The sequence below is a fragment of the Anabas testudineus genome, chromosome 18 (assembly GCF_900324465.2).
Source record: "Anabas testudineus chromosome 18, fAnaTes1.2, whole genome shotgun sequence".
NCBI lineage: Eukaryota > Metazoa > Chordata > Actinopteri > Anabantiformes > Anabantidae > Anabas > Anabas testudineus.
In genome coordinates this window covers 4,077,276-4,102,407 of record NC_046627.1, presented here as the reverse complement: position 1 = coordinate 4,102,407, position 25,132 = coordinate 4,077,276, and the positions used below count along the sequence as shown (strand labels likewise).

The 25,132-nt window shown below is 41.7% G+C and overlaps 1 protein-coding gene and 1 long non-coding RNA gene across 2 annotated transcripts in view; one reads left to right on the top strand and one right to left on the bottom strand.

The window, feature by feature from the left end:
* LOC113168709 (NACHT, LRR and PYD domains-containing protein 3-like) overlaps nt 1–25,132 on the bottom strand; it is a 175,499-nt gene that overhangs the window by 116,388 nt on the left and 33,979 nt on the right. The window contains exons 7-11 of the mRNA XM_033326632.1: nt 16,518–16,531; nt 14,768–14,799; nt 12,184–12,256; nt 11,728–11,901; nt 11,034–11,207 (exon numbers count right to left, since the gene is read on the bottom strand). Of these exons, the coding sequence (XP_033182523.1) occupies nt 11,034–11,207; nt 11,728–11,901; nt 12,184–12,256; nt 14,768–14,799; nt 16,518–16,531 (467 nt within the window). The remainder of the gene's footprint in view (nt 1–11,033; nt 11,208–11,727; nt 11,902–12,183; nt 12,257–14,767; nt 14,800–16,517; nt 16,532–25,132) is intronic.
* Nucleotides 1–25,132, top strand: part of LOC117153069 — a 37,844-nt gene that overhangs the window by 2,620 nt on the left and 10,092 nt on the right. The window lies entirely within an intron of this gene.

Here is a 25,132-nt window from a genome sequence, read left to right as displayed (position 1 = left end):
CGTTATGTATTATTTGTTAATTTAGTTTCTTTCTGTTTCTTTCAGTTACAAGATAAAGATAGAAATATAATAGAGATCAATGTACTCCTCAGTTCACTACAACTCCAGTAAAAACAAGAAAAACAAGTCTTGTATGGAGTCTTGTATTTGTTGTTAGCTGCTGTCTAGATACACAAAGTTCATGTGTTGTGAGGACTGAACAAATGATATACTTAAAAATCTCGACAGCTCTGAAACTAAATGTTATATAGTATATTTAATTATTATTTAATCATAATAAACTGATGGAACCAAGACTATTCTTTTAATTATTATTGTTTATTTGATGCTGTGGAGGTTTTCTTCTTTTGTTCAACTGTATTTTTGCTTCTAAAATGTTATCAAGCTGGTGGTTTTTGAAAAAATATAATATTATAAAATTAATACAATCCTTCTCACATAGAAATATAAAGATTTTTAGTGACTGTTCAGTTGCTTCTTGTATTTAAAACAAACACAATATGTAAAATATAGTATAGAGTATTTTCCTGTGTTTACAGACAGTATTTATTAAATTCTTTAAAATTACAGGTAGACTATGATGAATAATTATAATCCACAGAGACCTCCCACAATTAGAAATAAAAACTAAAAATAAGTGAAGATGCTTTAAAAGAAAGTTTTAAAAATACTTCCTAGTAAAAGTTTGATTTGATCTGTTTCTGTCAATAAATGTAAATAAAAAAGTTTTAAAATTAAAAATAAATAATCTCTGTAAATTGTCCTTTTAAATGTGACTCACCTGAAGACACTGTGACTTCAGTCCCTTCCCCCAGAAGTCGAACGCGTCACCGTGCTGCAGCTTCATTCACTGTCTGAACAAAATCCAACAGAACCAAGAAAAACCTGAAAACCTCCAGTAAATACACCAAAGTCCAACAAACCAAAGTGTGGAGCAACAGTTTCCTGCAAACAAAGGTTTAGTGTGATCAGTGTTGAATCAGTTGGTGATTTTCTGTCAGTGCATCGTTACTGTAAACTGCTGTGGAACCAACAGTTCATTATTATTCTGCTCATTAAACACAGGAAACACAGCAGGTCCATCAGATTCCAGGGAGAAATGTTTGTCCTGTCCTTGTTTTCATCAGAAGAAGCAACGAGTGTCTGAGTCCTGCTGATGTGTTTTTGTACTGATGTTCAGCACAGTGACCCCCCAATCCAAGTTCTCACAGTGAGCAACAGGAAAACAAAAACCAAACCCTGTTTGCTGCAGAGCAGAGAAACACGAGCGGCTCCAATAAAACAAAGTACAGTGAGTATGAAGAGTCTTCACGGCCCTGGACGTTCTCTGAATCATGGAGATTTAATTTACGGTCAGAGACTCAGGGTCCAGACCCAGATTCCTGGTACATGCAGGTGAGCTCCTCTGCAGGTCTGTCTCCAGGAAGCTGCCCCAGATCCTTCATGTAGAAAACATAATGCAGCTTTTCTCTCTCATCACAGTGGTTTGAATCCTATTAGTCCGGTCCCCCCAGGACCTCCAGTAGACCTAGTTGTCAACTCTTTGTCTTCTTCAGTCAAAACTTCAAATATATTTTACTGTGTAAATAAATGTCATCAGTCAGACCGAGTCAACTCCAGAGTCAACTGAGCTCCTGCTTTTCTTTCTGGACTGATCTGCAGCTCCTCATCGAAGCAGACAGTGGGAGAGAGAGTTTACTGCAGCACTGTAATAAAGATAATTTAGATAATATCACCAGGACAGCTTTCTTTCACCTCAGAAATATTGCCAAGATAAGGAATATTTTGTCACTAAATGATGCAGAAAAATTAGTCCATGCTTTCATCACCTCTAGGTTGGACTACTGTAATGCCTTACTGTCTGGCTGTTCAACCAGGTGGATAAACAAGCGTCAGTTAGTTCAGAATGCAGCAGCGAGAGTCCTCACTCGAACCAGAAGATATGAGCACATCACGCCTATCTTATCTACACTTCATTGGCTCCCTGTGAAATTTCACATTGATTTTAAAATACTACTTTTGACATTTAAAGCATTAAAAGGTCTTGCGCCACAGTATCTAAGTGAACTGCTAGTGTCTTATGATCCACCACGCCTACTTCGATCAAAGGATGCTGGCTGCCTGTCAGTACCTCGTATCATAAAAACTACAGCTGGGGGCAGAGCCTTTTCTTACAAAGCCCCAAAGTTATCGAATAGCCTTCCAAATAGCGTTCGGGACTCAGACACAGTCTCAGTGTTTAAGTCTAGGCTGAAAACCTATTTATTTAGTCAAGCATTTGAGTAAATAGATTTGGGAAGGACTCATGGACGTAGAGCATTATGGTGAACTGGTATGTTTAGATGCTGTCTTCCCAACTCTCACTGATCACTCAGGTTTGTTGATGGTGAAGTGTTCGGTTGCTCTACATCCCAGGGAGCCCTCATGTCTGTGTTTCCTTCTGAACCCACCCTTTTAGTTAGGCTGTCATAATTAGTCCTGCCGGAGTCCCTGCTGCACTACACTACATATACATTCACCTCAAACTTTATCCGACTGTGATCATAACTAACTGCCATCTCTCTCTTTCTCTACCTCTCTATTTCCCTCTTCCTGTCTCTCTGTCGAGCTACACGTCATTCCACCCTCTGCCCTCTGGACCTGTATGACTCGTCCTGGAGATCTTGTCGCTTGGATCCACCGTTTGCCCTATGGGATGCGTGTGGAGACTGGAGTTGGTCACTTGCGACTATGAAGTCGGTCTTGGCCTCGGCGGACGTCGGCAGCTGTTTCTCAGAGGTCTCGACTTAACACTCGATAGTCCAGGAATGGAACAAGTCTGCCTGCAATTAACTAACTGGACTCCACATTAACTTAAAAGACATTAACTGTTATACTGGACTGCTGCCTACACAGCATGTAATCACCCATATGAGGATGGGTTCCCTGTTGAGTCTGGTTCCTCTCAAGGTTTCTTCCTGTTGCCTTCTCAGGGAGTTTTTCCTTGCCACTGTCGCCCTCGGCTTGCTCATCAGGGACAATCTGATTATTATGATTCTTACACATTCATTGTTCATGTACTGTTCTTTGGTTGTGTAAAGCTGCTTTGTGACAATGTCAATTGTAAAAAGTGCTCTAAAAATAAAATTGAATTGAATTGAATTAATAAACCAAAGGTGGAGTCGAGCTGGAAGGTAATCCACACTCCAACCATCACCTGTGGTCACAACTTCTGGGTTGTGACTGAAATAACAAGGTCACAAGTCTAAGGAGCTGATGTGATTGGTCATTAATGACCCCCTCCCTGACTGCTACTGCTCATAAAGCCCGGTTCTCATGTTCCACCTGAAACACTGCTGATCACGAAGATTTCAAAAAGAACCTTTTCTGGTTTCAGGGTTAGGGGGCCACTTTCTTTCATGTCCTTTAGATCAGGTCAGTGGACACGTTCTGGATCTGTATTTTCCTTCTCCACCCTGTATTTTGACATGTGCTGGTCTAGAGTTTAACATGTTGGGCTGTTGTGGTTCAGTTGGTGGCCTCGTCATGGAGTTTTCCTTCTTGGATTTGATGTTTCTTGTGTGTTTTGTACGTCATAAAGGTTTTAATACAGTAGGTCAAAATAAAAACATAAAGTCACACAGATGAAGTGTTTGTGCTGAAAAATGACACCACACATGATCATGTTGAGAGTTTTTAAGGTGAAATTTAAACTAAACTACTTTAGTACTTTACTTAATCCAGGTAATAACCTACCTGAAGAACAGAATGGTGGACCTGGACCAGTATTCCAGGATGAACTTCAGGATCTACATCAAAACCCTGTCATACACGAAGGCGGAGGCCGTGGACAGTGGGGGAGAACACGCTGAGCTGAAGGCTGACTCCACAGAGCAACAGGTGGTCGCCTTCCTGGAGTCCAAGGGGATTCAGCTGGACTGTAACAGCATAGAGGTAGGCCACCTCCTGCCCAGGACAAACCAGCAGCTATTATGAGGTTTATAAACTGAAAACAAAAGACTGCTCTGTTAAACAAGGAGGAAACTTAAAGGTTCAAAAGTCTTCATCAACGAGCACCTCACCAAACACAACGCTGACTTAGCAAAGAAACAGAAGAAAATCCAACACACCTGGACGACAAACTGTGAAATATTCATCAAAGTCAACGACTCACCTGAGGAGGTTAAAGTACTGATCATCAGAAATCTGGAGGAACTGGAGACGAACCAGTGATCAACAAAAACTGGATTGTAAGGTAACAAACAAATACACACAAACCTGTCACACACTGAAAGAACTCTTTGATCCACATGAGGAGAAGTTAAGGACGTAAGTCAGAAGAACAATGATCAACAGGAACTGAAAATATCTGAATACAATGACAACAACCTACAAGATCTGGAACACGGCATAGACCCGGACAGTAACTTCTTCTCCACCATCAACAATAACTGTAGCTACTACACCGATGATCAGTGAAACCAGAACATTAAATCAAGAGACAAATGATCAATGATCAACTTCAATAGTCAAAGTTTGTATGAAAACTTAAATAACATTAAGGATTATTTACACAAATCATCACAAACATTCAACATTATATCTGTATCTGAAACATGGCTTCACTTAGAAAAAGGGAATGATTTGGAGCTGGATGGTTCTGAACTCTGAGATAACAGCAGAAAATAAATAGAGGAGGAGGAGGAGTAGACATATATGTGGATAAAACTCTGAACTTTAAAGTACTGGAAAGTACGACTGCTGTGGTGGATAATTTACTAGAATGTATAACAACAGAAATCAACATGGACAAAAATAAAAATTGTCAGTCCATATATAGAGCACCAGGTTCAAAAACTGAAAGTTTCAAGGACTGGATGGAGGGTATGTTTACAAAAAGACCAATAAATCAGTTTTATATGTGGAGACTTTAATATTGATCTGATAAATACTAACAAACATAAAATCACTGATGAATTTATTACTACAATATATAGCATGAAAAGAATCACCGACTCAGCAGAATTTCCTCTTATGGTGCCACTTTAATTGATAACATATTTACAAATGATACTGAAAACAACACAGTGAGTGGACTATTAATTAATGACATTAGTGACCATCTGCCAGTTTTTACAGTCTATAATTACAATTACAGGAATATTAAAGATGACAAGCAAACCGAGTAGAGACGAGTGAGGACAGAGGACATTAACACACTAAAGAATGACCGACTGGTACCACTAATAGGGAGCGTGAGCTGGGTTTAGACCGTCGTGAAACAGGTTAGTTTTACCCTACTGATGATGTGATGTTGCAATGTTTGTGATGTTTCTACCATTAGTGGTAGAAAAAGACATTAACAAGACACATGAAACATTCTTAAATATTTTAAATCCTCATATGATAAAATCTACTGATTTCAATGACACTGATATGACATTAGTAAAAACGGTCATTGACAGGGTTTTAAAACTATTAACATACATATGTAACTTATCATTCCAAACAGGTTTATTTCCAAACTAAATGAAAATTACTAAAGTTCTACCTTTGTACAAAACTGGGAGCAAACACCACTTCACAAACTACAGACCTGTCTCTTCACTTCCACAATTTTCCAAAATCCTGAAAAACATTTCAACACTAGATCAGATACATTCTTAGAAAAGCTCCAGATACTCACTGACAGTCAATATGGATTCAGAACAAACTGATCTACATCACTGGAAATAATGGAATTAGTAGAGGAAATCACAACTCCCATAGATCAAAAGAAACATGCTGTGGGAGTTGTCATTGATCCAAAAAAATATATACAATCATGACACACTATAAAAAAAGTGGAAAGGTATAGGATTGGGGGGGTAGTAAGAGTTAACTTAATCGTAGAAAGCAGTTTGTGAAGCTGGGAAACTCTTGCCTAATGTGTCTGGACATTGCTTGTGGTGTCCCTCAGAGGTCAGTGTTGGGCCCCAAACTGTTTATTTCATATTTCAATGATATATGTACAGTGTCATTGAAGTTGGTATTATTTGCAGATTATTACTATTTCCTGGAGGACATAATGAAGGAAATGCACAAATTAAAAATATGGTTTGATAGGAATACATTTTCTTTAAACTTGAGCAAAACAATAATCATAATATTTGGAAATTGCAATATGAAGTCACAGACGGGTATACAAGTAGATGGCGTTGACATTGAAAGAGTTCCAGACAAGACATTTCTTGGGGTAATAACAGAATCACTTGGAAATCACAAATATAAAGTACAAACTAAGATCCATTATATATTAAACTAAGTTGTTTGTCCATTTTCTCAATATTTTAAATAATTACCTAATTTGTTAGATGTTGTTGAATTTGTTTATTTATTATTTGTTTACTGTATATTTTATATGTCATTTTACATATTCTACAATTGTAGGTTTGTAAAACACATCTCAGAACTTTGAAGAGACACATTTGTAACGCTGAAGAAGGAAGAAAGTATTTTTCCACAAATTCAAATCTTATTTTTACATCAAAACCTTGGTTTTGTTGGGTCATTTGTGCTGATGTCACTGTGAACAGCAGCACTGATGTCTAATAATGTCAGATGTCAATCAAAAAGAGAAAGAGAGAAAAGACAGAACAAGACTTCAGAACAAGTCCTCAACATCTGGATCCTGGAATAATCGGAGCTTCAGCTGGAGGACTGGAAGAGGAACAAGTTTTCAATGAATCATTTAGAACTGGTTCAAGAAGAAACTGATTGAATCCATGGATCTGAAAATGTGTGTGTGAGTGAAAGAGACAGACATGTAGAGACTGAACTATCTGTTCAACAGAGACGACGTTTCTCTGACAGGACGACACTCTCAGTACTACACTGAACACAGAGACACTGAGGAACCAGGAAACCTGACTCCAAACCCAGGATAAAGAGGTTCAGTGAATGTGGTGTTGAAGGTGTGGAGGTGGATCAGTTTGTCAGAGGAGACACTGTAGAAGGACAGAGTCCCAGCAGGACAGTCCACATACACTGATACTCTGTGAGAGACAGATGAGGAGAAGGATGTAAATCTGTTATTGTGATAGACAGAGTAACCAGTAACATCAGAGCAGTTCAGACTCCAGGACTGATCGTTAAATTCAAACCCACAGTCTTTACTGTCTCCTCTCCTTCTGATTCCTCTGTAACTCACTGATACGACAACTCTTCCACTCCACTCGACCTCCCAGTAACAGCGACCAGTCAGACCATTACTACACAGCAGCTGAGGACACTGGTCAAATCTGTCTGGATGATCCGGATATGACTTATCCTCCTTCACATGTGTCACCTTCCTGTTCTTGTCAGACAGTCGTAGTTTTCTGTTCACTGTGTTTGTGTCGATGGTGAGTTGACAGAAATCTGATGGAGAGAACAAGACACAATCCAGCTGCAGTTATTAATCTATCATCAGTTTGATGAGGACTCATGACATCAGGGATTTGAATGAGTGATGTGACAGTTTGAAGATGGTTGAATGTTGCTGCTTTGTTTTCATCAGTCTCATTAAAAACACACTTACACTTCCTCAGACCTGGTCTCAACCATCGGACTCCACCAGGCTCCACCCTGAAAGGAGGAGGGGGGTCAGAGCAGCACATTCTCTTTCAGCATGCACACATGGACATTACATGGCTCTCATACACACAGTGTGTTCTGGTTCTGTTCTAATGGAGGCTTGTATGTAGGGATGGACATTCAGCAAACAACTAAGGAATTGGAGTCCTTATCTTGGAATTCTACGGAGCAGGGAGGTGACATGGAGGAAAGATTTCAATTCACTAGTTGAATTTAAAGTACAGGAGCTCCCCTCTGTTCTTTGCTGAATGTAAAGTGCTTCAGTGAAGATTTGTCATCAGCTGAGAGGAAATGTTTCCAGCACAAAACCACTTTCTGCTGCAGTGTTCATCAACATGACTCCACAGTGAGACACAAACTGATGCTGACACATTTTTTTGTCATTTCATGACAAAGAGGTGCATTTGTTTTACTCATCTAAACAAACAGAGTCATTAATCATTAACATCCCTCCTTCCTCCTCTATCAAACATTGTCTGTGGCTGCAGCAGGCCTCTCCATACCTGAGAGTGTCCAGTCTCCAGTGTGGATCCTCCAGTCCAGCAGACAGCAGCTTCACTCCTGAGTCTCCTGGATGATTGTAGCTCAGGTCCAGTTCCCTCAGATGGGAGGGGTTGGAGCTCAGAGCTGAGGCCAGAGAAGCACAGCCTTCCTCTGTGATCAGACAGCCTGACTGTCTGTAGGAAAGAGACAAAGCTTTGAACTCGATCCTTGCAGCCACAGGAAGCAAAGATCTGAAGAGCGGTGTGACATGAGACCTTATTGGTTGATTAAAAATTAATTAATTTGAATTAAAAAGCTCCAGTAACAGAGCTTAATGCAAGAGTAGCTGACCTAAGATTGAAGATCATGACTAAGATGGACATCTGGAGCCCCCGAGGCTGGTTACCAAGAATTAGTGAAGTACCTTCTGAAAGTCTGCTAGAAGATGTGAATGCAGCACTACAGACAATACCAACTATGATCATCACTGAGACCAATCAGCTGATATACAGCGCAGCAACCGTGATCTTTGAGGTGCAGTATTTGGCTATAAGACCAACACAAGCCATAAGGCGCAGCATCCTCCATGGAAACGAAGGTTGGAGGCTAAGATCAAGGCAACACGGAGAGAAGGTAGCCAGCCCCGAGTCCTGATCCTGAAGGACCCCCAGAAGGGAGCAGTCCCATTCAACTACCACCCAATACCAATAGAAATTGGGACTGAGACTGTAAGACCAGACATACCAACCTGTGCACTGCCTGGATTGACTACAAGAAAGCCTATGACTCAATGCCCCACACATGGTTCGTGGAATGCTTGGAATCGATATCAACATATAACCATATCAACAGGACTCTAAGAACCTTCACCCAGAACTCAATGGGAAAGTGGAAAACAACCCTAGAGGCAAACTTCAAGCCGATTGCCCAAGTCAACATCAAGTGTGGCATATACCAAGGAGATGCTCTGTCCCCACTGCTGTTCTGCAAAGGCCATAGAAGGACAAACCCCTGCACGGTATGTACCACCAGCAGACAGAAGAAGTGGCTGATGTTGATCAATCCTACCAGCGTCTGGACAAAGCTGGACTGAAAGACAGCACAGAGGCACTAATCCTAGAAGCACAGGAGCAAGCTCTGAGTACAAGATCGATAAAGGCTGGGATCTACCACACCAGGCAGGGCCCGTGGTGCAGGCTGTGCAAATATGCCCCTGAAACAATCCAGCACGTAACAGCGGGATGCAAGATGCTAGCAGGCAGGGCATACATGGAACGCCATACCCAAGTGGCCGGCAGGACAGATGTACAGGAACATCTGTGCCGACTACAGGCTGGAAGTCCCAAAGTCAAAATGGGACACACCTCCAAAGGTAGTCGAGAATGACAGAGCTAAGATCCTGTGGGATTTCCAGATACAGACTGACAAACTGGTAATGGCCAACCAACCCAACATAGTGACAGGAGAACAAGGCTGTAGTGACAGATGTAGCAATCCCAGGTGATAGCAAAATCAGAAGGAAGGAGCAAGAGAACATCGATAAGTACCAAGGGCTGAAAGAAGAACTAGAAGTAGACAGGTAAGATACTGCGCATCTTAGCTCCCAGGCCTGTGCTAGAGGACCTGAGCTTGAATGAATAAGACCGCTCCAAGGAAGGAGCGAGTGGGGATTTTTTTATGTAGTAAAAAAGCTTACAAGAATTTTCTGCAACTTAAAACTTTTAAAGATTGCACATTGAACATTTGAAAGTTTAGTCTGCTTGAGTCTCTCTCATGTCAGCAGTTTTGGATTTTTGAAATATCTCCAATTGTCGTCATAGACACAAAGTCTCTGGATCTAGACAAACCTGTTGCATAAAGATGTACTTAAGTTAATGAATCCTAACCTGAGAGTTTCCAGTTTACAGTGTGAATTCTCCAGTCCAGCAGACAGAAGCTTCACTCCTGAATCCTGCAGGTTGTTGTTACTCAGGTCCAGTTCTCTCAGACTAGAGGCGTGGGAGCTGAGAACTGAGGACAGAGCTTCACAGCTTCTCTCTGAGAGGTTACAGGAACTCAGTCTGAAAAACAGTGATGTATAACATGACAACATTTGTGTCTGTAATTGTCACAATTCCTGTCTGATGCTGGCCCAGTTTGTTTCTCTCTCTCTTTCACCTGGTCCCACTCCTGCTGCTCTGCTCCCCAGCCACTTCCTGCTATGCTCATACATAAACTGACTTACTCTTCCATTCCCTCTGCACTAATTACTGATCAGTTCCTCCTGTATTCAATCTCTCCTTTATAAACTCCCTTCAACCCTCAGTTCCCTGCTAGATTGTCAGTTTGGAAAGACAGCAAAGAATACGACTCTCCAGCCATTTTCCTGCCTATGTTATACCCTGGACCTTGCCCTCGCCCTCTAGTGCTTTCTTCCAGCCCTGTTTCTCTGGCCTTTTCTCCCTCACTACCCAGTCCTTGGATAACAGACTTTGTACCTCAGCCAGTGTGAGTTTTTGTCTGCGTCTGTTCAGTGATTTTCTCTTGTTCCTTTTTATCTCTAGTTTAGGTTGTTACTTTGTTCCCACCGTGCTTCAGGTTGTTTTTTGTTGTCACTTTGTTTTTGTGTTTAGACCAGTTTCTTGCTGTTGTCTTTTGATACCTCGCTCTAGTTAGTTTTCCATTTCCTCTGCTTTTGAGATTGTGTTATAATAAATCCTTTTCATTGCATTACTTGTGTCTTGTGACTCCATTCCCTGACAGTAATCAACTTTAATGGCGCCCCTGAACTAAAAAAATGCAGCATAATGAAATAAAATAAGACTGGAAAGTAGAAAGTTATTTTATATATTGTAAAAAATACTGATGAGAACCTTTTGCAATTTAAATCTTCTGACATTACAAAGTTTAATCTCCTTGGGAGCAGTTATGCACACTTGAAATTTCTCCAGTTATTTAAAACAGAAACTTGACCTGACCTGAGAGTTTCCAGTTTACAGTGTGGATTCTCCAGTCCAGCAGACAGAAGATTCACTCCTGAATCCTGCAAGTTGTTGTTACTCAGGTCCAGTTCTCTCAGACTAGAGGACTGGGAGCTGAGAACTGAGGACAGAGCTTCACAGCTTCTCTTTGAGAGATTACAGCCACTCAGTCTGAAAGACAGTGATGTATAACATGAAAACATTTGTGTCTGTAATTGTACCAATTCCTGCCTGATGCTGGTCCAGTTTGTTTCTCTCTCTTTCACCTGGACCCACTCCTGCTGCTCTGCTCTCCAGCCACTTCCTGTTTTGCCCATGCATGGACTGACTTACTCTTCCATTCTCTCTGCACTAATTACTGATCAGTTCCTTCTGTATTCACCCTCTCCCTTATAAGCTCCCTTCAGCCCTCAGTTCCCTCCTAGATTGTCAGTTCTGAATACGACTCTCAAACCATTTTCCTGCCCATGTTATACCCTGGACCTTTAATGTTGACCCTAAACTAAAAAGATGCAACACAATGAAATAAAATCAGACAGGAAAGTACAGTTATTTTATATGTTGTAAAAAAATTACTGATGAGAAACTTTTACAACTTAAATCTTGTGGCATTACAAAGTTTAATCGGCTTGGGAGCAGTTATGGACATTTTAAATATCTCCAGATATTTAAAACAGAAACTTGACCTGACCTGAGAGTTTCCAGTTTACAGTGTGGATTCTCCAGTCCAGCAGACAGTAGCTTCACTCCTGAATCCTGCAGGTTGTTGTTACTCAGGTCCAGTTCTCTCAGACTAGAGGACTGGGAGCTGAGAACTGAGGACAGAGCTTCACAGCTTCTCTCTGAGAGGTTACAAACACTCAGTCTGAAAAACAGTGATGTATAACATGACAACATTTGTGTTAACCTATATTTTAATGCTGTACTGTAAAATAAATAAAAAAAAATAAAAAGGAATCAGACTAGAAAATGTAAAAAAAAAATATATATATATACTAAAACTAAACTGCTGATGGGAAAGTTCAGTATGTCAAAAAATCCTGACAGTAAGAAATTTAATCTGTTTGGGTCTCTCCCAGTTTTCCAGTTCACAATGTGGATTCTCTGTTCAACACTTTAATGGACATTCAACTATCCACATACTTACAAAGCTTTTTTAGCAGCTTTCACCACTGGCAGCAGCCTCAGAAGAGCCTCCTCTGAAGCAGAGTATTTCTTCAGGTCAAACACGTCCAGATCTTTTTCTGATGACACTAAGATGAAGACCAGAGCTGACCACTGAGAAGGAGAGAGTTTATCTGTGCAGAGACTACCTGATTTCAGGTACTGTTGGATCTCCTCCACTAGAGAACGATCATTCAGTTCATTCAGACAGTGGAACAGGTTGATGCTTTTCTCTGCTGAGGGAGTCTCTTTGATCTTCATCTTGATGTACTGGACTGTTTCCAGATTTTTCTTTGAGTTATTTCCTGTCTTTGTCGGTAGACCTCGTAAGAGAGTCTGATTGGTCTGCAGTGAAAGACCGAGAAGAAAACGGAGAAACAAGTCCAGGTGTCCATTTGGACTCTGTACGGCCTTGTCCACAGCACTCTGGTGGAGAAGTTTTAGTTCAGGTCTGAACAGTTTGGACCTAAGAGACCTTGACTTTTTTTCAGACATCAGATTAACTCTAGAATTGATGAAGGTCAGATGGACATGAAGAGCAGCCAGAAACTCCTGAACACTCAGATGGACAAAGCAGAACACCTTGTCCTGGTACAGTCCTCGCTCCTCTTTAAAGATCTGTGTCAACACTCCTGAGTACACTGAGGCTGCTCTGATATCGATGCCACACTCTGTCAGGTCTGATTCATAGAAGATCAGGTTTCCTTTCTGCAGCTGCTCAAAAGACAGTTTTCCCAGAGACTCAATCATCTTCCTGCTCTCTGGACTCCAGTGTGGATCTGTCTCAGCTCCTCCATCATACTTGATGTTCTTCCGTTTGGACTGAACCACCAGGAAGTGGATGTACATCTCAGTCAGGGTCTTGGGCAGCTCTCCTCCCTCTCTGGTTTTCAACACATCCTCCAGAACTGTAGCAGTGATCCAGCAGAAGACTGGGATGTGACACATGATGTGGAGGCTTCGTGACGTGTTGATGTGGGAGATGATTCTTCTGGCCTGCTCCTTATCTCTGAACCTCTTCCTGAAGTACTCCTCCTTCTGTGGGTCAGTGAACCCTCTGACCTCTGTCACCACGTCAACACACTCAGGAGGGATCTGATTGGCTGCTGCAGGTCGTGTGGTTATCCAGAGGCGAGCAGAGGGAAGCAGGTTCCCCCTGATCAGGTTTGTCAGCAGCACATCCACTGAGGTGGACTCTGTCACATCAGTCATGATCTGATTGTTGTGGAAGTCCAGAGGAAGTCGACACTCATCCAGACCGTCCAATATGAACACAACCTGGAACTCTTCAAACCTGCAGATTCCTGCTTCTTTGGTTTCAGTAAAGAAGTGATGAACAAGTTCCACCAAGCTGAACTTTTTCTCTTTCAGCACATTCAGCTCTCTGAAAGTCAATGGAAATGTGAACTGTATGTCCTGGTTGGCTTTGTCTTCAGCCCAGTCCAGAGTGAACTTCTGTGTTAAGACTGTTTTCCCAATGCCAGCCACTCCCTTTGTCATCACTGTTCTGATTGGTTCCTCTCTTTCAGGTGAGCCTTTAAAGATGTCTTCTTGTCTGATGGTTGTTTCTGGTCTGTCTGGTTTCCTGGATGCTGTTTCAATCTGTCTGACCTCATGTTCATCATTGACCTCTCCAGTCCCTCCCTCTGTGATGTAGAGCTCTGTGTAGATCTGGTTCAGAAGGGTTGGGTTTCCTGCTTTAGCTATCCCCTCAAACACACACTGGAACTTCTTCTTCAGATTAGATTTAAGATACTGAGAAACTGCAGCGGAAGGTTCTGAAACCACAAAAACATGATCAATATAATTTTATAATGAAAACACAGTTTAAAAGTTTCATGACCCTAAATGATTCACCTTTCAACATATTAACACTCCACATCTTCAGCTCTCAGTAAACGTCTCATTTGTCCATGATGTTAAATGTTTAGAGAAATCCTCTTACTGCTCTGCAGACAGTCAGCCAGCTCCTCCTGCTTCATTCTCCTCAGGAAGTTCAGCGTGAGCTTCAGAAATGCATCTCTGCTGCTCCTCCTCTGCTCTTCATCATCACCATCCAACACCTCCTCCTCTTCCATTTGACTCTCTAAGCATTGTGGGTAATCTGGACTCAGAACCTTCTGGATCTTCTTCAGCTCGTTCTTCACAAAAGTGACAATGTTCTCCTCCAGCAGCTGGAACAGAAACTATATGAATGACACAATCCAACTCAAATCATGGAGCCAAACATCAGATCCATGTTGGACAGACTGACAATCCACTGGTCTAAAAAGTGCAGCATTGAGATTATTGGGAACACAACAGATGGAAAAGTAGTAGTTGGACATGTACAGACCAGAAATATGGAGTCCAGCTGAGTTGGATGCTGCTGGGCAGACTGACCACTGGGAACCTCTGAGCTCTCCTGGTCCACTCTGTGGAGGAATCATCAAGAATGAGCTCACAGTATGTCTGTCCACACAGAGACACACAAGGTAAAGGTCCATGAAGACAGATTTGATGTGAACAGTGAATCAGAGACTCCCTGTAGTGGTGAAGCTTTACTGTCACCAGTCACTTTGGTTTAGTCTCAGCAGCTCTGAACAACAGATATCTCTGCCTCCCTCACTGAACAATGTTCAAGTGTTGGAACAAGACATCTAGAGACAGAGTCTGCTTGGATCACACTGGTTGTACTGGGCAGCTCCCAGTCTGAATATGTTGAACTGTGTGAGTATGAGGCAGAGTGCTGCTGCTCACACAATTCACTTTGACTAATTCACATTTGAACAACTTCATTCATTCATTAGTTGGTGGATCCTAAATGAATCTTCAAACGTCAGCTCTGGTACTGACACTGGGGGCAAACAGTCCTCTACACTGACTTCAACAACATTACAACTAAAGTCTTCCAACAGGAAGTGAAGAAGTCAAGATTCTTTAAGACATTTGTACCAAAATCTTCATTTGGAGAACTTCAATCACAAAGATTTGATCAGAGTTCAACATTTGTGGTGTTCAGCTGCTTCCTTTGACGTCTGCCTGCAAGTCAGCACTTCATTAGAAGAGGAGCAGCCCCCTGAGACCCTCTACAGGAACAGTGGTTTAGCTACTGGCTGGATGGAGATTTGATCCATGATCAGAGTGTTTGCTGGAAGAATAGTGAAGAAAGCTTCTCCTTCAAATCAACAGTTCAAACAGAAATCAACTTACTCACATCAGAAATATCCAGAAATCCAAAGAACACAACAATTTATCATCAGATAAAGTTTACATCATATTGTTCAGACTGATTTTAAACTCACAACAACTTACTCTGTGACTGATGAAGGTTGATGTTTAAAAAGAATAGAATGTTCCTTTGACCAGTCGCTCTTGAAGGACACACAGCTGGGTTCAGGTCCTGGTCCAAGAGATTCTGGTCTTTGATGGGACCTGATAGAAAAACAACTTTGGTGACGCTCACATATTCAGTCAAAGTTTCCTTCATAAATGACAAATAGAATCAGAAGAATAGTAAAAATGTCCTGATGAAATATTCAATTCTAGATGAGACTTGGAGACAGAATCAGTCTGATGGCCTCAGTCATCTCACCTCTGAGCTTTGGTCTGGCTCTCATGGTCCCCACACAGAGTGGTTATATAAAGATTTTAAAGTTCTCAGAGTCTCCATAATGGTTGAGTCTGGGTTCCAGAGCAGGGACCTGATTTAGAAAACTGGTTTAATAAACCCTGAACTCTGACTTGATGAACTCTGATAGGGAAACTCAGTTTCCTCAGACACAATACCTTATCCTTAAAAAAACTCACTGACATGTTTCTACTTCTGTGGTCACATGGTTCAGTGCTAGTTTGATGGAGGAGCTAAGTGTGACCAGGGTTAGCATTGGTCAGCTGTTAGCATCTGGAAAACCACTGGTTTCCACCCAAACAGTCTTCAGACAACAACAGAGGATCCAACATTCAGAGAGAGGAGAGAAACTATGAAGCACGTTGAATCAAACTTCAATCAAGTGTTGAAACTTCCAGCACTGACTTTGTCTTGTTTCTTATAGCTCACCTGGGAACATCAGGGGGTTGTTGTCCTTTAAAATCAATGTTGCGATCTGGTGACCTCTCATGCTTGCTGGTAGACAGAGGAAAAGAGAGAGAGAAGTTAACTTTTTAATCTTTAGTCCTTAAGCTTCAGGATAAACTAGGAACTGTAAAGAGAACAGATCAATGAAAAGTCCAACTCTTTATACTGAATAATTTCATTATACATTCACATATTCACAACACACAGAGCTTTCACTGTTTATACTGATGGAGCAGTGATTGTTGCTGCTGAGCTCTGACATGGAGAAGAGATCCTCATCTCACCTCTGAGCTTTGGTCTGGCTCTCATGGTCCCCACACAGAGTGGTTTTAGAGGGAGGGACTCCCTCCTCTCTGTCCTCACACTGATCCATGCTGCTGAATCCACATCCACATCAGCTCACACATACTTTCTACCTTCATGTGGAGAGGAAACACAAATCATTGATGTGCAGTGAAAACTGAAATCCTCCTTTCCATCATTTCTCCTGGACAAAGATCAGCTGCTCCTCCACTGATTGGCTCTTCTTTCCTCTTTCATATCAGTGTCACTTGAATGCAGTCAGACAGCAGTGGGAGGCAGAGGAAGCTGCCATCAGCTGCTCTACTTCTACTATCAGTCCACTAGATGGAGGCATGAAGCTGCAGCCCAGCACACATTTAGAGACAGAAATAATCTGATCATCAACATCAACAACAGTTTCAACTTTAGCAGTGACACAAATTCAGAAATCTTTAAAATTAAAACACTTTATTCACATAAATCTACTCCTTCTTGGTCAAAACTAATCAGCAGCTGATCAGAAAATTTGATTTTAGTAAATCACTGATCAAAAACACGATTTGTCTCGAAATTTTCTGGTGAAATAAGAAGTGAACAACTACAACTACAACTTTCTACAGCAGGAAACAAAGACTAAAGTTCCCAAAGTGGAGAAGAAGACGACTCTCCGCTCCACAGCTGCAGAGAAAAGACTCTGACACAGGTGAGCTGTTACCTGGAATGACGTAGGACAGGTAGGAAGGAGGAAACAGGAGCAGATTTTCACAATAAGAGACAGACTGCTGTGTCCATGTTCCACTACTGACTGGAAGCTGAGATTTCATTCTTGTATTACCAAAAAGACTTTCTCCACATATTTATATATTTATTTAGACAGTGGACCAAAAAATGTGAGAATAATCTAGATCAAGGTTCTACAGAGGTTTAGTTTAACTTACAGGACTTCCTGGTCCAATAAGTCATCTTGTTTACACAAACTGAACCTGAGAATAAACCTGGATCATATCAAATCATCAACAACATTATCAACTAACCTGTTACTCCATGTATGAAGAACAGGACCCAGGTCTACAAGTATCAACATGATATTTTATATCAGTTCATCAGTTTCTGTTTAACTGGGTCAGATTTAGACTGTTGATACTGATGAGTAGCTCAGTACCAGTACAGATCAAATTCTTCAACACCAATTTCTAAACCACAGCAGAAAAATAAACTAATAAACTAACTAAGCCACAGGAAGCCAGTGCAAAGATCTGAAGAGCGGTGTGACATGAGACCTTTTCGGTTGATTGAAAATGAGGCATGCTGCTGCATTTTGGATCATCTGGAGGGGTTTGGTCATGGAAAGCACCTGTTGAAACGTTTGATGTAGAATGTGAAGATAGAATTGTAGGGAGTATCTTACTGCTCCACAGCCAAGGTTAAGCAAACAATCCGAGCCTGTCAATCTGTGTTGTTTTTCTTTCTTTCTGTATCTTTGTAATATCCAAATGAAGTCAGTTGAGCTTGTACAACCCAGTTGTACTGGTTTGCCTCCTTGTGCAAGTAAAACCTACTCAATCAAGACTTGAATCAGATTCTGACTTCTTTGTGTTTTAACACCAGTACAGATCAAATTCTACAAAACCACCAATTTCTAAACTACAGCAGAAATTAAAATGAACGTACTTCAACATCAACGGAGCCTCCAAGTAACAAAATGACATCACTGTTCTTTTAAACAGGAAACAGTAATGAAGCTGACCCATTTGAGCAGCGTTACCTCGTCCAGATAAAGGAAACCGGTTCATCTTCCTGGAACCAGACCCTGTTATACCTGGTTGTTGTTAGTCCCGGCTGCAGACATTATGATACCACTGTAAAGTGAACCATCAGAGAGACTTACAGCAGTGATGGCTGACAGCAGACACTCTGGGTCCTGGCTTTCTTCACAGATTAAAGAGTCCAGTCCGTGGACCTGAAGATGTCTGAGCTGGTTTACTGCTGCTGGGAACACTGGGACTGACTCACTGAGACCAGGATCTTTAGACTGAGCTGCTTCTGGTTTCAAGTTTTCTCTACGTCACTGTGGTAAAACTGGAATTTTTAGTCCTTTGGAACAAACTGATGTTACCTCAGGGTTTGAGTTTTTCCTGCTGAGGGAGGAACTGGAACAGTCTGAGTGGAATGTGAACTGGCTGAACTGGTTTCATGACCCAACTTAAAACCCTCTAAAGAACCCTGTGTAAAACTTGGTAACATGGGAACAAACCGGTGGAACTGTGGAACCCTGCAGCCTGAAACTAGAAAGGATGAAGACCCACTGAGGAACGTGACCCAGTGGACCCACCTGTGTCAGTCAGTCTACCTGCAGGAGTCAGAGGCTAGTTCAGAGCTAACAGCTACGCTAACAGCTGTATGTAGTGTTGGTGCTACAGTCACAGCCTGTGTGCTGAATCCAGTCTGATGAGATCTCTGTTCATTAGACCCTGATCAATAAAGACCAGATGAAATAAGTTGCTTATTTTCAGCAGACGACCTCGATTCGATCAGTCCCCACATGAAAGCACTGAAAGTTCTTTTCTTTATAACCAACATGTGTAAATCTTTTGTGTCCATGTGTCTTTCTCGTCTTTCTCACAGCTCCAGTTTTTCCAAATATTACTCACAAAGGTGTTGGACCCTCACGACTCATCCTCATAGTCTGTGCTAACTTTGGTTAACACAGCTCCAATATTAGCACTAGCTGGCTGTTTGAATGTTGGTGGACCGGAGTCAGCATGGACACTGACAGCTCTGCAGCTACACAGCTCCATACGCAGCAGCTGTGATCCACTGTCCATCAGAGCAGCATTAAAGTTAAAGCACCACTTCCTGTTACTGTTTTAGCTGATAGGTGTAATCACTCCGTTTAAAATTCACCCAGATGTAAAAACTCCTGCAGTCAGCTCCAGTCCACAAAGTGACACAAAGAGAACTGAGTCTGCACTAATCATCTGTCCACATATTCACTTGTCAGCTGCGTTCTCACTTATGGAATCAGAATCAGACCTGATGAAACTGCACTAGTTAAAGACAAACAGCTGCTGTTGTTTGGATTGTTTTTATTCTTATTTTTGTTTCACCTGCTACCAGACACATTAAGTCTATTTGTACCCAGTGCTCCTACCTGCATGTTCAATATGAATCATTTCTTTAGCTGTTACTAATTATTAAAGCCTCCAAAGACACATGATGACGGAAAAACTTCAGACTAAAACATGACTAAAACTAAAACTGTGATTGGTCCTGATGAACTCTCTGCTCCTGTCTGACTCACACCTGAGGAATGTGGTTTTCCAGCATCGCTCTGTCTCTTTATGATGAAGGTTTGGTTCAGAGATCAGCTGCAGGTGACAGGTGTTACCTGTGAGTACAGGTGATTTCCCAGAAACACTGAAACACTTCCTGGTCTGTGACACATGTAGAGACAGCAGAGGTGCAGAGAGAGCAGTGGGTCAGTCTTCACAGTTTGATACTGTAAAGATCAAACTACACAGAAAATACTGTGTACTCATACTTTGTATTTATAGTACAGTTACTATCATTGAGTCTGTGAAGAAATCAGAGTTTACTACAGTGAAATCCTGAGATGATTTAGGTCTAAACTTCAAACCTGATGACTGAGATCAAGAGAACAGTTCAGAGCTGCAGGTATCAGAGGATCAGAGTTCCCTAAAGAACCAGTACAGTTGTTGATCCAGGTGAAGAACCAGACTCTGGAATCAGAGACTCTGCTGCTGACAGAGAAGATCCATCACATGTGATCAGAGAGAAGAGCTGTGTGGACACTGAGAGCTGACAAGATGATTTCAGACGGAACAAACACAGGAAGCTTTGTCTCTCTCTCTCTCGTTTCCATCGTTCTTCTCTGCGTCTCACTTATTTCTAACAGAGTCTCAGTGAGAAACATCACTGGGACGTTAACACTGAGGAATGAGGACGGATGTCGGCGCCCTCTGGTGCTCAGAGTCACTAACTACAACATCAGCTTCACTGTGTGAACACAACAAGCTGTGATGTGTCAAACAGTTCAACGGATCCAAGAATGAAGTGAAATGTTCCTTTAAAGTTCCTGTGTCCACGTTGATGTTGATGCTGCTGATGTTCATATGAATCCAGACACTAATGATCACAACTGTGCTGGTCACTCACTGTGTGGAGCACAGAACCAGAACCAGAACCTCCTGAAGACCCCAATAAATCTGCACTAAGACAGAGGCGTGGCTTCATTCACATGATGAATTCATGAAGTGTTGGAGGTCCAAGATAAAAGAAACTAATAAACCAACGAGACAATAAAACCACCAACAGAAACAGGATCAAATGTTAATTCCACTTCAGTTCTTGTGCTGTCGCTGGGCAGTGGGGGAGAACTGTACTCTAATAAAAAAGAAATCCAGATCAACTCCCTAACCAGAGGGAGGGTCACCCTAAACCAAACACACACCAAACATGTGTCCTCTATGACACTACACACACCCTCACACCAATACTGTAAAACACCCTAATGAGGACTGAAAGAAAACCTGAGGACAGACCCCCTCCCAGTGGTCCAGCACAAGAGAACAGGTGGATTCACACAGGTCCCAGTAAAAGTCCAGGGACAGCACAGCAGACATGAGGATTAGAACAGAGAAGAACATTTAAACATGACAACAAAGCTCCACTGTTGGTTTATCCCACACAAACCAATGAACAGTGAACACAGCAGAACAGAGGGACACAACTAAACAGCTCTGAACCTGGTCTCAGGAAACCAGGTGTCAGCACCACAGCTGTGCTAATGAACACTAATCTGAGTGGAGCAGGAACAAAGTCACTAAATATAACGTGGAACTAAACAGCAGCATCTTCTCCTGACATCAGAAATAAAAAGAGCTCATTCTACACGTGGAGCTTTTCTAAAAGTGCCTGTAGACATTTAGAAAAACACGGTGCAGACCTCACATGTTGTTGTTAAAGAGGGAAACTCACGAGGACTGAACCTCAAACCTCCTGTCACCTAGAAAACCGTCACATTCAAACCAGGTCTCAGTAAATCCTGGACGTTTCTCTGTGATGGACGTCACAGACAATGATCTCAGAAACTTCAAGTCCCAATGAATCTAAGCTCTGATCTAAACCTGCGTTCAGACTGGACTCAGACACTGAGGTTTGAAAGTCGACCACCTGAACTGTTGATGTGTTGATTATCAGCCAAACTACAGGAACTCACTTCCTGTAGTTCCTACAACACCTGGACTCACCTGTCCCTTTGACCTGCTGCAGTATCTGTGCCTCAGCTCTCTCCCTCTGGAAAACCTCAGTGATCAGTCAGGAAAGATCTGATGGAAATGATCAATAACCTGTTGTCAATACTGATCAATAGTCAGATTGTTGTTTCTGAACTGACTGATGGAGAAATAATCTGTGGATTTACTGCCCTCCAGTGGTCACACTGACTCACTACAACACTACATCACACTGAGATTCACACTGATCATCAGGATCAATATGTACTGATCAGTATTGATGTTCAGATGGGAGAACATTTGTGTTGGGACTCGGAAAACAGCTGCTTCACACATGTGGAGAGAAAAACAGCTGGAAGAAGCTGATGCTGAATTTTATTACAGCAAATGCAAATGTTCAATATGACACGTCTGCATCCTCCAAGTGTTGGAGGGATTGTAGAGAAACTTCTTCTTAAACATGTTTTCATTCCGCTAAAAGCCCAGTTTGGTTATTTTCCATGTTTTGTGAATGAAGTCTGGTCCATTTCACAGCTCTGAGGTCAGAAAAGAACAAAAACAAGTCAGAAAACCTCATGTTTCTGTGTCTTTGTTCTCAGTTCAGAACTCCATTTAAAAAACACCTAAAATAAGAAGAGGACAGATGCGTTTTCAGCAAAACACCGTCCTCTTCTCTGACTTTAAACTCTTCATTTGACATGTTTGAGGTGAAATGATGCTTGAACAGTTTCAGATGTTTAAAAAACTGGAAACGTACAGAGAACAAGTGATTTCCAGAAAACTGTTGATTCAGGTCTGAAAGCTTTGTTCTGTTCTGTGCTTCATGTATTTAAACTAAACTAAATCCACAGTCAGGGCTGAGGGGAACAGACTCATTATTCTGTGTGAATATGTCCTGAAGATGAAGAGACAACAAATCAAACATGTTGAGTGTGTGACGCCCCTGTCTAGAGGGTAGGAGCTCAACATACGAGGGAAGAAAAGGCTGTTTCCTCCCTGGTCCACAAACCAAAGTCTTACCACCAAGTCTGGAACCAAGTCAACAATTTATTCCTGGATAGATACTAGATAAGTACAGCAGGTTACTGAGAAATGACCTCATATTGGTGTTTTCATAGGTTTGGAGCTGCCTTTAAGAACAACATTTCCCATGAGCCCTAGCTGTTTGTGGATTAAATGTCACAGCTGGTCAGAAGGGGCCGTCATGATGTTTTAACAAGAAGACAGAATTCAATTCAGTTAAACTGAACTGCATATAGCACCAAATCACAGGAGAACTCATCTCAAGGTACTTTACAGTGTACGACACTTTACAAAATACAACAATCAACCATAGAGAATGATAGAAAAACCCAACAATCCCATCTGAGCAGCACCAGGAGACAGTGGAGAGGAACAACTCCCTTTAACTGAAGGAACGTTCAGCAGAACCAGGCTCAGGGTGGGCGGCCATCTGTGGAGGATTAAAGGCAGTTTCCCCACAAACCTGCAGAGTGGGACTTGAACTTTGGCCTCTCATCAGTTTAAATCATGGAGTTAACATTAGTTAGTGACGTCTTGTCTGAGCCACTATTTGATATTTGAACCAACAACAGCGACGATCAGCAGTGAAGCTGCTGTTCAGATGTTTTCTACACTGAGTTCTGTTAACAACACAGATCATTTGGCTGCTTGGTGGAAACATACAACTACAATTTGGTAATTCTGGTTTCTGAGCTCCACCTGCAAAACGTCTGATCTGTAGAAAGGCTGACCTGTATTGTTGCCTCTGCAATAGACCCTCACTGGCCACCGAGTGCACGTATTCACCTTCAGACAGCAGGATCAGTAAACAGAGCTCATTAACCAGCTCTTATTGTTGGTCAGAAGATGCTGCTCAGGCCAGCTGAGAGGGGTTCTAGGCTACCTGTGACCATGATGGGATGACGGTGTTGCTGTGGTTGTGGCTGTAGCCTGTGTTAGTAGGACCCAAGTAAGGAGTGAGATAAAGTAAAAGGTTTATTTAAACCAAAGACAGTGAAGGTAAAATCCCTGTAAAAGAGGGCGATAAAGGAAACAGTCCAAGTTCAGAATGAGTCAGAGTCAAACAGATATGTGTTAGAAGAATAATATTAATAATAAGAATAATACAAAAGAAAAAGATGAACTTTTCAAATAGTCTAAAATAATCATTTGGCCAAACGAATGCAGAAAATGAAGCAGACTAACAATTTCTAACAACCAGAGATTTCACGTGTTCTTCAGATGGAATTGAAACATGTTTTATTGATATAAACTGGGAAAAAAGTATTTCTGTAAAATCTGTAACTCTGCTTTTTGTCTTTTATGTACGACCACAAGAGCTAACAGAGACGCCTGGAGACGATGCCAGTCTTTGGTGTGTGGATCCCCTCACTGGTGGTGTGGAGCAGACCAGACCTGAAGCCTGATCACTGTGTCTACTTTCACCGAGACCACTCACAAGAAAACTAGCAGCATCCGTCTTATTGTGGCCGAGTGAAGCTGAGAGATCCAGAGATGAAGGATGGAGAAGTGTCTTTGATTCTGCAGAGTGTCAACATCAGCCATGCTGGAACATATGGATGTGGAATTGGAGGGGGACAAGGAGAGGTGACCCTGAACTCATCAACACTGTGAACCTGAAGGTTGAAGACTCCGCTGAGTTTGTGGAGTTCAGTGTGTTTGTCTCTGGAACAGCAGTGAAGCTGCTTGGTGAACGTGAGGCTGTCCTATAACAGCAGAAAGCCTGTGTGGACGTTCCTCTGGTTAATGCTGCAGCTCAAACAAGCACAGTGGACGTTTGTGAAGTTCTGTGTAGCAGGAGAAGCTGGTGGAGCACTTTCTAAACACAAACTTAAACCACACGCAGTCGACTCTGTCTTCCTCCATAAAACCAGAAAGAATCTCTGTGTTTCCATCAGGTCACTGTACAAAGTGGTTCTGCTGTGTTTCATGTAGAGACAGTCTCCATCTAGTGTTCAATGCAGAGTAGTACACTCAGAATTACACAGGACAATGTTCAACAATATTCACAACAGAGTTGTTTCCATTTGAAAGACAGAATAGTAAATGTAAAGCTAACAGCTGAAGCTGAAATGTGACGTACTGATGTTGAATTTACAACAGGCACTAGTGGGCGTATAGACTTACTTTAAAGTTGGCGTTACACATATGAGAAGCTGACTGAGTGAACCAAAGTGAGACAGAGACAGCTCTGTGTGGGTGGAATAGAAATCATGATGTATTCAAAGACATTTCAATACATATGATTAAAGTTACATTACAGTTAAAATAACTTTCACCGACTCATTTACAGCTTGGTTCTGTTATTTTCTCGA